We start from the raw sequence: 14,137 nt of genomic DNA, 5'->3' as shown, positions 1-14,137 counted from the left end.
TTATAAAATCCAAACAAATTTATTTAAACAAAAAAACATAGGACAAGTATAGCTTGTTCAACAATAATGACAATGGCTGAATTTGAACATGATAAAATTAACTCTTCATTTTCACACTTTTTATTTTATTTTAAATTTAAACTAAATTTTCAGATCATTTGTATTGCATGAGCTCTATATCTACATTTTATTATTTTCCCACAGCAACAACCAACTGCATGTATATATACAGTATGAGATATGAAATTTTATCATTCAGTATATATATCTTATTTAACTTAAAGGTTGGAGAAACTGAAACTATGTCATATGTCGGAAGAATTTTGGACCAGATGCCAGTAAAGCACAGAGTTATTGCAGGTATTTTTTATGTAACATTAATCTTCAGTTTCCTTTTTATAATGATTTTATGTGTATTAGTGATAAGCATTTTAACTTAAATCTTCTTTTATTTCATGAAAATAATGATGAAAGATGAAGTATGGACAAGGTACAGATGTTTTTATTTATGTTTTGATATCTGGTTGCATAATAATTAAAATTATGAAATGTCTTCATTTTAGATATTATATTGGTGTAGTAGACAGAAAACGAGGAAAAATGAAAGTATTTGATTCAGAAATAATTCAAATGGTCCCAAAACAACCAGGTAAGTACTTATCATCTATCTCAATTTTAGTGTCATCTGAATCACACTAATAGCCACGGTGTAAGGAGATTTGGATGATACCCTCTGAAAGCCCTAGCCTTGCGGTCATAAAACTTTTGAGCACGATTTTTGTACTAAGACTCAAGAATCAACCAATCAAAATACTGGATTTTGTGTTTCGAGCACTTATTTTGTACTCGGAGTACTGAGTAAAGTTTAATGACCGAGAGACCTGGCTTAGGGTCTGTAAACCATTGATACATATATATCAATTTTAGCTCACCAGGTCATAATGCTTCTTCAGTTTCTTGGCGTACTTTCTCGTCCATTATTATCAGTCATTGAATATTTTTTTAAAGATCACCCCCTTCGAAACTAGTGAAAACATTTCCCAAAAAATTTAGGTTAAATTATTCTAATGGTATCTCGTATTCAATTTGTCTAATAATGATAATCGATTGAATTTGAAAACATAATAGATAATTAAACTTAAAACTCCACAATTACATACATGGCAAAGTGTATATGAGGTAAAAAGGCTTTTATTTTTAGCTAAAATTTTAAGTTAGGATCTATTGACCAATATTGCAATTACTCTTTGGAAATCTATCTTTTTGTTGGAAATTTACAAACATTGACATATATATATAAGTGTTCTTTTTTTGAAATCACAAAATTAGAGATGTTAGAGCACACATCTTGATTTTCCACAAAGTTTCAAGAAAACATAAATTTTCTTTGATTGATTGGACTAGAACCATAGAGCCAATGCGTCTAAAAAGATATTTTAAGCTAAAATCTGATGTATAAATTTAACATGTATATCTGACTTAAATATTTTGTTTGTTGAAGCCTGCACTGTGTTTCCTAGGCAAAACTTTGGTAGAAATTCAGGGAAGTTTGTCAAATTTCATCAAATCTCTACTTTTTGCCTTTATAGATTGTGAATATTAACTCCTTATAAAAAAAAGCTTAACAAAAATAGTTATATTTTAATTTTTTCAGTTTTTTTCCTTAAATTTAAAATATTTGTTATGTTCAAACTATGGACTTAATATTCAAGGACAAATTTGGCCCTTCCCAAAATTACTCCTTTTTGAGTAAAAACATATCATAAAAATTGTTTTGATATAAAATTGAGAAACTGAAAGGAAATGGGGAATGTGTCAAAGCGACAACAACTCGACCATAGAGCAGACAACAGCCGAAGGCCACCAATGGGTCTTCAATGTAGCGAGAAAAAATTATTGCGTGCATTTATTGTTGCGAATTTGTCATTTTAGACTTATACACGCTTTTAATTTTTATGATTTTGAGAAAAATCCTGTTAAATTCATACAAAATATTTCAAAATGCGAGATTTAATTATTGTGTTTACAACTTGGTCGCGTTTTTCGCCATAATAAAAACATTGCAACAATTTTTTCTAAATTTACAGTATTCATTTTTATCCTTGAATAACAACAGCCGATGTTATTAACCACTGGTTCAATCACTTCATCATTTAGTAAATATTGAATGAAGATCCATTCATAATCAATTTTATAGCATATTAGATTGATTCTAATTATAAAGAATTTAACTGTCATTCATCATGTTCATATTTACTTGTAAAAAGTAAAATTACAAAATTACTAAACTCTGAGGAAAATTCAAAATGGAAAGTCCCTAATCAAATGGTAAAATCAAACGATAAAACACATCAAAGGAATGGACAACAACTTTCATATTCCTGACTTGGTACAGGCATTTTCAAATGTAGAAAATGGTGGATTAAACCTGGTTTTAAAGCGCTAAATGTAGTGAATAAATTGGAATTAAAATAAAAACTTTAGAATTGAAATTGTTCCTCTTAGTTAGAATATTTGATTTTACAGAGTTGTACTTTAACTAGTTGATACATCATGAACGACATCTTTAATTTTAAACCCACACATCTACAGATTCTTTTGTAGTTTAGACCTATCTGTACCTGCGAACTAGACAAGATGTTATATACCAGACTCTAATGTTTTAAACAGATTATCTAGGTTATTTAATGCCCCAACATACGCTTCCTTTTAAAGATTTATAAACTGTCATATTTTCAGTTAAATATTTCTTTGTGATTTATTGCTTTAGACAATATACCTTTCTTTCGTGAGTTAGTAATGGTGTTTTGTCAAATCATAAAATTGAGAACGGAAATGGGGAATGTGTTAAAGAGACAATGACCTGATCAAAGAGCAGAAAACAGCCATAGGCCACTATAGTTAAAACATAGTTTAAACTTAGATTTTCTTTGTTGGAGCTAAGACAAGGATGTTAAACATTATTAATATCAAAGATATTAATATCAAAAGATAAGAAATATTGTTACCCATTGGCAATAGATAGAGAATATGTTAATCTTGTGTTTTTTTTCTCAGTTTTTTTATTGTAAAAACTTCATATTAGACAGGACAAAAATGTAACCGTTTCCAACATATAGTCACCAATATGACATCATTTTACCATAATTGAAACCAATCAAAGATAGGCATTTATTTGAATTTTGTATAATCATTCTTTGATAATTAAAATTCTAATATTACAAACTTATTTTACATACATGTATATCTATATATCTAATTGTTGTAGATTTCCAAGAAGAAGCTGAGAGAAGTCAAATCGCCTTACCTGCTAATGGTGATAAAACATACAAACAAAGGGTGAGGAAACACTTAGTTGAAAGGTTTCAAATTCTTAAACATAATAATCTTTCACCTTTCCATACGATTAATAAAAAAATCCTAACAGCAATTTTGAATTTCTTATGAGATATAAACTGTTTTGTGCATGAAACATAAAAATTGTTGCATCCTTCAAATTTGTTTGTTTTATTCTTGTTAACTTCAAATAGTCCAAATAGTCTGGGGTGAATAAGTCATATAAATATAGAAAGGAAATGAAAGTATGAGTAATATAAGTCTGACAGTTTCAATATATTGAATTGATATATTTATTTCATAGATTTGTGGAAGTGGTAAAATATTAGATCCATCAAATATGGCATATTTCAATATATTCAATCTGCATGAAATGTCAATTTCTTCAAGTGTTTCGTATGACATATCTTTCTTTTTTTTTAATATATTACTTGAGGTCTGTCAACCAGAAAACATTGGAGTAGAATTGCATCATTGAAAAGTTGATTAAAATTGTGTAATGTTATTACAGATTGACGATTTGACAGCTAACTTTGGTAGTAAGAAGAAAAAGCAAGCCATGGGATCGCGATTACGAAATGAAATCCATGGAGAAGCCTTAGAAAAATCTCTCAACTCTGTTGTCACAGTTGCTGCATCTCAAAATAAACACAAGCCAGGTATTTATGTCATCATTTCTTAATAAAGTTTTATTGATTCATTGTTGAAGAGTTTTTTGTTGTTAGGGTATTTTCGGGTTTCATTGCTAATTATTTTTTTTATAAATAATGGTTTCTTAATAAAGTTTTATTTATAGAACGTAAAGACTGTTTCTTGAGGTTTCACTTACTTGGAAGAGCCTTTTTGTTGTGACTGTCTTTTCAGGTTTCATTGCTAATTAGTTTTATTTTAAAATTAATGTTTCATCCAGATAAATGCAGTTTTTTGGTTATCAAGAGGAATGGTGATAAACAATAAGTGCCACCTCAAGCTCATAATTTGGATCAAAATAAATTAGGTTTTATTTTTGTCTTTTCAAATAGTTTTTATCTATGGATTTGAGATTTCATTGAGGGTCATACTTTTCTGTAAAAAGAATAAAATAGTGTAAAATAGATAATGGAGAAACAACAATATGTGTCAACGCTTACACCATATTGAAATAAATTGTTTTTTAATTCTGTGTTCTGGGTATACTAATCTTTTAATAACAAGTTTGTCCATCCCGTATGACCAATTAGTATTCTCTTTACGTAAAATAGGAAAATAACACTTGTGTAACAGTTCTCTAATTGACGAATATAAATCAATTAAGCTCACAGAATAAGATTGATTTGGATATTATTGCTTCCAATAAATCAATTTACAATGCAAATTGACAGGATTATTTTTTATTGCGTGAAGTTAAAAACGAATTTAAAGTGTTTACTTGTTAATTTCGTAGATCTAGTCATTACTGCTATAATTACAACATCGAATGTACTATAAAGTTGTTTTTCTATGAGAATTTTTTTGTTATTGTTAAAATACCGGTAATTTAGTAAAATCCATATATATTTGATGGATTGTCTTACCTTAAAATTACAAAAAAAAAATATATATAATCTAGAAAAATGTAAATGTTATAGAACAAACGAAATAATATTCTGATTAGATATATACTGTACACCAAAATACCTTAAAAACTTGTTAATTAAAAACCTGTTAAGGTCAACAGCATCTGAAAAATTTACCTAAAAACATATAGAGAAAGGCATATAAGAATTGTTTTATATTTATACCCCCGCTTTAAAAAAGGGGGGGTATACTGTTTTACCTCTGTCTGTCAGTCCGTCCGTCAGTCAGTTCGTCCCATGAAACTTTCGTCACATTTTTCTCAGGAACTACACATCCACCCTTTCTGTAATTTGGTATCAACATTTATATATGTCAGCCATACCGTGTGATACGTTTTCAGATTCATCACTTGACAACTTCCTGTTTACCGAACACTTGTCTGATTTTACACATGATAGCCAAGTTGAAAATTTTCGTCACATTTTTCTCAGGAACTACAATACAAGGATTTCTGAAATTTGGTTTCAGGATTTTTATAAGTCAGCTATACCGTGTGATGCGTTTTCAGATTCATCACTCGACAACTTCCTGTTTACCGAACACTTGCATATTTTTACACTATTAATATTATCCACTTGCGGCGGGGGTATCATCAGTGAGCAGTAGCTCGCAGTTTCACTTGTTATTTATGTTTTTAAATTTTATTATTCAGTGAATAAGGATGAACAGCAGTATTTATGTTTTTAAATTTTATTATTCAGTGAATAAGGATGAACAGCAGTCAACATTACTTCCTGTATATTACAAAGATGGTGAAACACCAAAAGATGTGTACCCATTAGAAAGTGGTAAGAAAGACAATTAAGTTTTCTATTTTGACAAGCGCTGGCTACATTTGTGGTTTCTCAAAGTAATATTCATGTAAAAAAAGTTCTGAAAAGGTGTGTTTTATTTCTGTATTTTAAAGGAGATCAGAAAGAATTACATTGCCCTGTTTTAGAATTCATCATGATTGAATAATTACATTAGATGTATGTTTCATTGTAATACGTTATTCTGATTGGCTAACTAGCAATCTCGTGATATTCCTTAATCAATTGCATTACACAATGCAACTTTTCATTCATGATGACACCAGGTCCCACAATAAAGTGCACAGGTAAATGAAATAAAAACTTGATAAAAGGCGTGTTTTCATGATCCCATAGGCATAAATGTAATTATAAGTATTGAATGCCTTTTTTTGTAACTTTATAGGGTTGTAAAAGCGTTGACCGTGCGCACATTTTTAGTAAAATGTACTTCGGTCAACGCTTTTACACCCCAATAAATTTACAAAAAATAGCATTCAATTCTTAAATAAAGCCATAAATTTCAGGACGTCAATTTAACAATTGGTAGTGTGAAGTTGTACACATAAAGTTCTGTAGGAATCATATTACTGTAAATTCAGAAATTATTGGGATGTTTTTATTATTGCAAAAAATGCGACAGGGTTATAATCGCAATAATTTAAACTCACATTTTGAATTTTTTTATATGAATCAATTAAAAAGGATTTTTCTCAATATCGCAAAAAATAAATGACAAAATTGCAATAATAAATGCAGGCATTAATTTCTGAATTTACAGTATTGATTTTAAAATAATGAATATAAAGGTGTTCTCTTTCAGTTACATTAGATAATAGTATGTATTTGAAAATTTTTTGGGGTTCAGTTTGTGATTTGATGGTAAGAAATATGTGTATACTGGTGTCAATTATGGACCACTATCAAAATGGATTTTCATCCATCTATTACCATGCCTACGAAATCTTCTAATGCAAACAGTTATCTCATATATATTTAAGGGAAATATTAAAACATACCATAGTGACAAAAATAGCAAATGAATACAATGATTTATGAAATTTTAGCTTTGGGTACACCTCAGTTAACACCTATCTCTTATTACACATAAAGTTTAATGTCTTGTGAACTTCTAATAAATGATGTTAGTCATGATTGGGATTTTCAATCAGAAGAACCAAGAATTGAAACCTTTTTGCAATAAAAATATTGATTTCAATGAAATTTAACGAACAATAATTAAATAAGTGATTACTGGAACTAGTCTGGATAAATGAATTGTGAATCTGACATAAATATGGATAACGTTAGGTGCTGTCAGTTTCATGTGAAAACAAAAGCCGAGTAATTATGGTTTAACACAGCAGGAAAAGGATAGATATGATTTTATGTCATACATCAAAGTAAACTTTCCGTTAGATCTAATAAAAGATTGATATAGTTGTGGAGCAAATGTCAACGAGATGTTAAATCAACAATCAACAACCCTAACTGATAAATGTCCAATATTGTTATAAGTGACTTTCCAATATTTTCATGATAAAGTTTAATATCATATTCAGAATAGCAAAGATCGACTGTACTATAAATAAATGTAAAGCTATTTTTAGAATGACATCATTGATAAAAATGTTCGTATGTCATGCAAGCGGAAATCGTTTTCGTTGTAAACAATAACATGCATGAGGTTATAAATATTGTATTTTAAAACAAAACCATGGATAGTTCAACAGAAAAATGAAAATTATGGAAGGCAGTAAACATTGTGTTTATGTCAGATGTAACATTGATTCAAGATATATATCGTTAGGAGATGGAAGGAGTTTTTTTTATACCACGTTAATTAAATGTCACATTTCAGTTATATTGTTTTAACTTGTTGTCTTTTCTGTATTTATTCTCTATTCATATGAATTGTTTGAATTTATTGAAATAAGTTTAATGTCACAGTGAGTTCATTACAAAGTTCTAAATACAAATGTGTTATACAATAATATTAGGCCGCATTTCGGAAAAATGTTGACGTTTCCTGAGAAAGGTGTATAATCGACATGAACAAGGAACGGCTGCTGACAGTGTCACAAACTCTCAAATCGACTTCCCTTCTAAAAATCGAGTGACATTAATGACTTTAATATTCATATACACTATAATTAGGTGTTCAAATAATTAAGTGACGATAACCAGGACTATTATACTATAATAGTCCCAACTATTATACTATAATAGTCCCAGCTGGTCCTCGTAATCAAAATATTTCTAAAAAAAAAAAGCTTTCATATGCGGATCCAGGAGGGCTGGGGACCCCTCTTGTGGGAAATTTTTTTGATTAGATAGGGAATCACTTAAGCATGTATGGAGCCCCCCCCCCCCCCCCCCCCCCTTGTATATAAAGTTCTGAATCTGCCACTGTCTTTTCATTGTTTACAAGATGATTTAGTCTAAGTATGTGGTATGATTTGAGATTGAGATATTTTTTTGGTAACCCTTTTGACGTTAAAAAGATATTTCCAAAGATAGTCCCAGTAAAATTATATTTGACAAAAAACCAAAGAAACATTGACAGTAACAACTGGCACTGATCAACCAGTGTAACTCATTTCAAAAAGTTCTTGTCCAATTAACTTTGTCAACAAATTTGGTCCAATAGGTAAAAAACTTTGAACCATTCTAATGACTTTTAATTTTGTTTCATTTATGTTTCGGAGTTAGGTGTGCAGTCCATTTTTTGAACTAGTAAACATTTTTGTTAAGGAGTCAACTGTAGCCCACCTCCGGGTGCGGGATGTTCTCGTTGCATTGAACCCATTAGTGGCTCCGGCTTAAGTTGGGTTGTCTTTTTCACATATTCCCCGTTTCCATAATCAATTCTATTAGTATTATTAAAATGAAAACTGGTGGCCAGAGATACCTGATGAAGATAAGCCTAGGTCCATAGGTCAAACCGTAATCAAAACTCCTTTAATATTATAAGGAACACAGACGCAGCACTGTGATTTTTTTCTTAGAATACTATTTGAGTAACAAGCACATGTGGGTTTCTTTGAAAAGTACAAACATAAATACGGACAGAAGTTTTCATTATCAAACAAAAAATATTATCTTACATTGAGTACGTAGAAGTATAGAGATGTGGTATGATTGCTAATAAGACAACTATCCACCATAGTTTAAACAAAGTGGATGTAAGTAATTAAAGGCAACTGTACATACTTTAACAATGAGAAAATCCTATACTGTATAGTCGGCTATAAAAGACCCTGGCATGTACCAATTCTAGATAACTCAAAATACATATTGTTATAAATATATACACTTTCATGGATCTATAAGCTGTCGACTACTGTATCTTGGCATTGCACAAGGTCATATTTTTCTCTGACTGTTTATGACGTCTTTATTGGATGTTGGATGTGTATGATTGATAATTTAGTCTTAGATGCATAATTTTTTTTATTTGTTATTGGCTTTGAACTAGCTGTCAGTATTCCAGAGTACTATCAGATCTGTACTTAGTGTCTTTTTGTTGTTGGGTACCCGTTCATATCCACTCTGTATTTTTTTATACCCTTGCTTTTAAAAAAGTGGAGGTATACTGGTTTACCTCTGTCTGTCCGTTCATCCGTCAGTAACGTTTGTATTTATGTGCCTGACCCAAGTGAGGAGCCTGTATTTCAGTGGTTGTCGTGTGTTGCTGTGTTACTAATTTGTTTTTTGTACGTAGGATAGATGTACTGTTCCCAGGTTAATTGTATAGGATTTCTTTTTTTTTTCTCTTTGTACCATTTACAACCATCGATCGACGCTGAATTCAATATGGTGTGCCATTCTGCTCGCTGGACAACCATAGCTTTTATATGTTTTTTTCTTTGACAATTTGCGGAATACAGACTCTATCATCTTTAAATTGTCAAAAATGTATCACAAGGATAAGAGTTACGGTTCCATAGCTATACCTTAACATCCTTCTACATCTTTAAATCTTTTATATGTTTAAATAAGAGTATGTTATGGTTTCTCCAGAGAGAAAAAATATTTGAGCACACTGTATAGCTTGCAGTTCAATGTGACATATATATAAGTGTTAGAGATCTAGAGTTGTCTCATTGGCAGGCTGTATCTGGTAAAATAGTAGTTATCTTCCTTATATTCACAGATTTTATATTGTTCATTTAATTTATATTAGATGAATGAATATTTCTTGTATTTTACCTATCGAGATGTTTAAGTAAACACCCCACACGTGTGTAAATCATGTAAAGAAAGAATTGTGTGTAAAATTGCATATAATTTCCATAATTGTCACTGTGTCAATGAAAAAGGTGTGTCGTAGCATGTCAACTTGCAATCAAAGCCTGGTGACAAAGTTCACCTTCCGATATTTGAAGGATCGACAATTTGTAGCTCAGGTAAAACATGTCAACAAAAGAAATAGGCGTATTGCAACGAGGTCACTTGCTTTATAGAAGTTCTGATAGTTTTCCAAAGTTTTAACACCACAGCACTTATTCCATCTCTTCAGTTGGATATTTCCAGTTTCAAATCATTTAAATATATTTTTGCTCGATTAATATCTTCATCAGTTTAATTTATTTACATAAAATCTTGAATGTATGCCATTGTTATTACCAATTTGTTTGCATGAGGTACGGTCATGTGACTGATTAATGAATATTCACTACTTATTAGTGACGTATCTACCTATCTTTGCTATTGATTCACAGTTACGTAATTGTACAAAGCTAATTGCAAAAATTACAGACAACTTATTGAACAAATTTACAAGTTGTTGTGTTACCAATATTTGTAGCATTTTTACATAGTATTACATTTTACCTGTCATTTTGGCTGTCAGCTTAAGGAAAAGTGATCTGGATGATGCAGTCTAGACATCTTTTGATTATTGTTTTATACCCAATGCTACAAATTAATGGGAATGTAGTTTTTGACCTGTCTTCAATTCACTAAATCAGTCAATTTAGTTTCTTGATGTGAACTCAAGCTCTCTATATCAGATTGCAATCTTATTTGATGTCAGATGATATTAAGATCATTTATAATGAAGGAAAGATAATTATTGATTTAGGAGGTCAGTAGGTCAAGATCATGGTCAAAATTACAAAAAATAGACAGAAGTTTGTGCTGGAAAGTGAATCATATACCATATGTCTTAGTGCAACTTTCTTAGAATATATGGTCACATTTAATGAGAAAAGATTCATATTTATATTGAAGTCACATGGTTCAAGGTTAAGGTCATACTAACTAGAAATGAATTAGCAAGTGTAAAGAGAAGTTGTTCTAAGATGCTGTACATGTACCAGATACATATATAGTCACTTATAATGACAAGATGACCTCTAGATATTGAGGTCACTACATTCAAAGTCAAGGTCATAGTTACTAAAATTACATTTTCTTTAGACATTATGACCATAACTACATCTTGATGTCAGGATCACAGTTACTATAAGTATATTTTTGTTTAACACTATTACTGTCTGAAATTATAACAGAAAAGAATGATACATAAAATAATGCCTGCAGGCTACTTCTAGTTCTCCCGTTGGTGTTCTTTTATTTCTTTTGGTTGCTGTCTCACATCATTTTTTATCCATACAGTTCACATATTATGCTAACGACTAAGAGATATTGAATAATTTTTTTTAGACTTACTTAGACATTTACAAATCTATAATTAGACAAATGATATCTCATATTTATTTATTTCAGTGTTAAATCAAGAGGCAATGGATTCAATGATGACTCCAGCTCAACTATTCTATGATTCCAATAAAAAACAGATCAAAGAATGGAATGTAAAAGAGGAGTAAGTAATTTGCACAACAGCTTTAGGTTTTACATAAAACAAAAAAGAAATATGTAGAAAAATTTGACTGTTTATTCAGAAATTATTGAATGCATTTATTATTGCAGTTTTGTTATAAAAGATTGCACAAAAATGAGGGTTTATAAGAATACCTGTTTTAATTGTACCTATTGTCAGGAATATTCTGATGAATCTTATTTTTGTATAGTTGTTTTGGACTTTCATTGTTTATTTTTAGTAATGGCAAATAAATAACTTTTCTAAATAAATCATTAAGTTCCTGTGGATATTAATTAATTTGCAGAGAAAAATATTTATTGCTAAAAATAAGTCCTGTAGAAATTCAACCACCCACCAGAGAAATCCAGCTGATACTATTCTGAACATTATATTGTATAAGAATCCTGCAATTGAAAATATATATGATGCAGAGCAACAATCATTAATTTTTTCTCAAGTTTTTATGGTTTATGTTCGTGTTGATTTAGACTTATATGTTATATGAGCTGTTTTTTCAAGGCAGGATATTGACATTATTGTCTTGAAATATATTGTGCAATGTTCTTTTATTCAAAGATGTGTCTTTTTATTTTTATCTTCAATAAACAATACTGAATTGGAAAATCTTATATAAATCATTTGGTGTTGTTCCAGTATTAAACTCATTGGTAGCATATGGGGAAGGAAATTTTAAAATAAAAAAATGTAACTTCCACTATATTTTCCCCATATTGCCCATCACAGACATTACTGTGAAAATTTGTTGTTTTAAGAAAAAGTCTAACCTTCAATGCAAAAGTGATTGATGCATGATGTCAAATGAACCAAAATCTCTGGTCAAGTGTTGCAATTTCTGAAATACCAATAAGGTCTAACGCATGATGATGATATCTAGCATTACTAAGTAGTTAAAGTGATAAGTGATTATTACTGTTTATTACTGAAATACTGTTTTTCTTAAATTATTGCATACATGTAAAAATTTGATTTTGGAAGAATGGACAAAAATGCAAGATTGATTATTGAAATTTAGGGAAAAGATGCATCAGGTATATAATTTGGATATCATAATGCAAGTTATATTTATTGTGATGCACACCCCGCCACATTATTTGTCAAAATAAAAACCTTGCAATGATATTGAATTTACAGTATTCAATGCAAGTCTTAAATTTTTTTATAATAATTTGTATATTTTTATTATTAGATATCCAAATACATACTGAACCACTTGTCAGTGTTGCCTTCATCGACAGACCAGAGATGGTACAAGTCTAAGATACTTATGTATCTACATTATCTTATGAATGTCTTCATGAAACCAGCCAAAGATTTCAAAACAAAAAGTATGTACATGATGTACAAGCATTGTCTTTTGTAAATGACAATTTTCCATGTTTGACAGTTTATGTGACAGACAAATGTACTTGTGTATGAATAAAAGGAGGTACACATCAGTGAAATAATTACCCAACAACAAATATCTGAAAGACAACCAAAGGAATGAAAAAAATATCTTATTTATTAAGATGTGGTATGAGTATCAATGAAACTTCTTCCATCCAAGTCAAAATGTATAAAAAGTAAACGATTATGTATTTCCAAGTAGGTCCTTCTACACAGAGCCTTAGCTCACACCAAACAGTAAGCTATAAAGGGCCCCAAAAGGAATAATGTAAAACAAGAAAACAAATGATCTTATCTACATAAAAAACAAGAAACACTTATGAACCACACCAACAAAAGACAACCACCTAACATCAGGCTCCTGACTTAGGACTCAGGTACAGCAAATTTAAATGTTTGAACAGACACCTACCTTAACCCTAACCTGAGACAGTAATGTAACATTACATTAACGTATCAATTGCAATGGCTTAACTCAATCAAAAAGACATTTGGTTAATAATCAAAAAGTTTAATAGGTGATATAAATGAGATTTAGAATTTATGTTAAGATTTTGAAATATATCAATCAGAAGTCAATAGGTGACACCTACATGTCTAAAATAACCTTAAATAGGCAACAAGATGTGGTAGAAACAAACATTTTGCATGATTTTTTATGGTTTGGACTTATTTAAAGATAATATTCAAATTATACACTAGCAAAATCAGGGAACACATTCTTTATTAGGGAAAAAGGTTTTTGTTAATTAAGCAAATAAGTATTGTTATAAAAAGAACACAGGTGAAAACGGGTAATAAAAACTTTTGAAATGTTATTTTACCATCTTCATTCAAAGGGAGGTAATTTAATTATTTTACAGATCCTCTGCCAAAAGAATGGCCAGATAAAGTAAAAAAACAGATATATGATGACTTTACGTTACTAGCAGACTCAGGAAAAAGAGAAGTAAGGTAAATGACAATTGCGTAAATACAAAATTTTATCCTGGTGTCTATGATGAGTTTATTTACAACCACTGGTCGATGCCACTTGCTAGTGGAGTTTTAATTCCCCGAGGATATCACCAGCCCAGTAATAAGCTCTTCTGTGCTGACACGAATTATCATTGATATGGTCATATTTATAAATTAACTGTTTACAAAACTTTTGAATTTTTGATATACTAACTAAGGA

General features: G+C 30.1%; 1 protein-coding gene across 1 annotated transcript; it reads left to right on the top strand.

Annotated features, from left to right (window-relative positions):
• Positions 1-284: 284 nt before the first annotated feature.
• On the top strand, positions 285-13,914 carry LOC139507401 (DNA-directed RNA polymerase I subunit RPA49-like; the record flags this gene model as incomplete). The annotated part of the gene is given in 9 exon segments (XM_071295734.1): positions 285-360; positions 564-649; positions 3,269-3,339; positions 3,848-3,995; positions 5,634-5,720; positions 11,457-11,553; positions 12,587-12,602; positions 12,761-12,899; positions 13,824-13,914. Coding segments are annotated over 8 exon segments (698 nt in total), but the record flags the coding sequence as incomplete, so codon positions are not given.
• Positions 13,915-14,137: the final 223 nt, after the last annotated feature.

This window comes from Mytilus edulis, unplaced genomic scaffold, assembly GCF_963676685.1.
Source record: "Mytilus edulis unplaced genomic scaffold, xbMytEdul2.2 SCAFFOLD_2143, whole genome shotgun sequence".
Lineage (NCBI taxonomy): Eukaryota > Metazoa > Mollusca > Bivalvia > Mytilida > Mytilidae > Mytilus > Mytilus edulis.
This window is presented reverse-complemented; position numbering and strand designations above follow the sequence as displayed.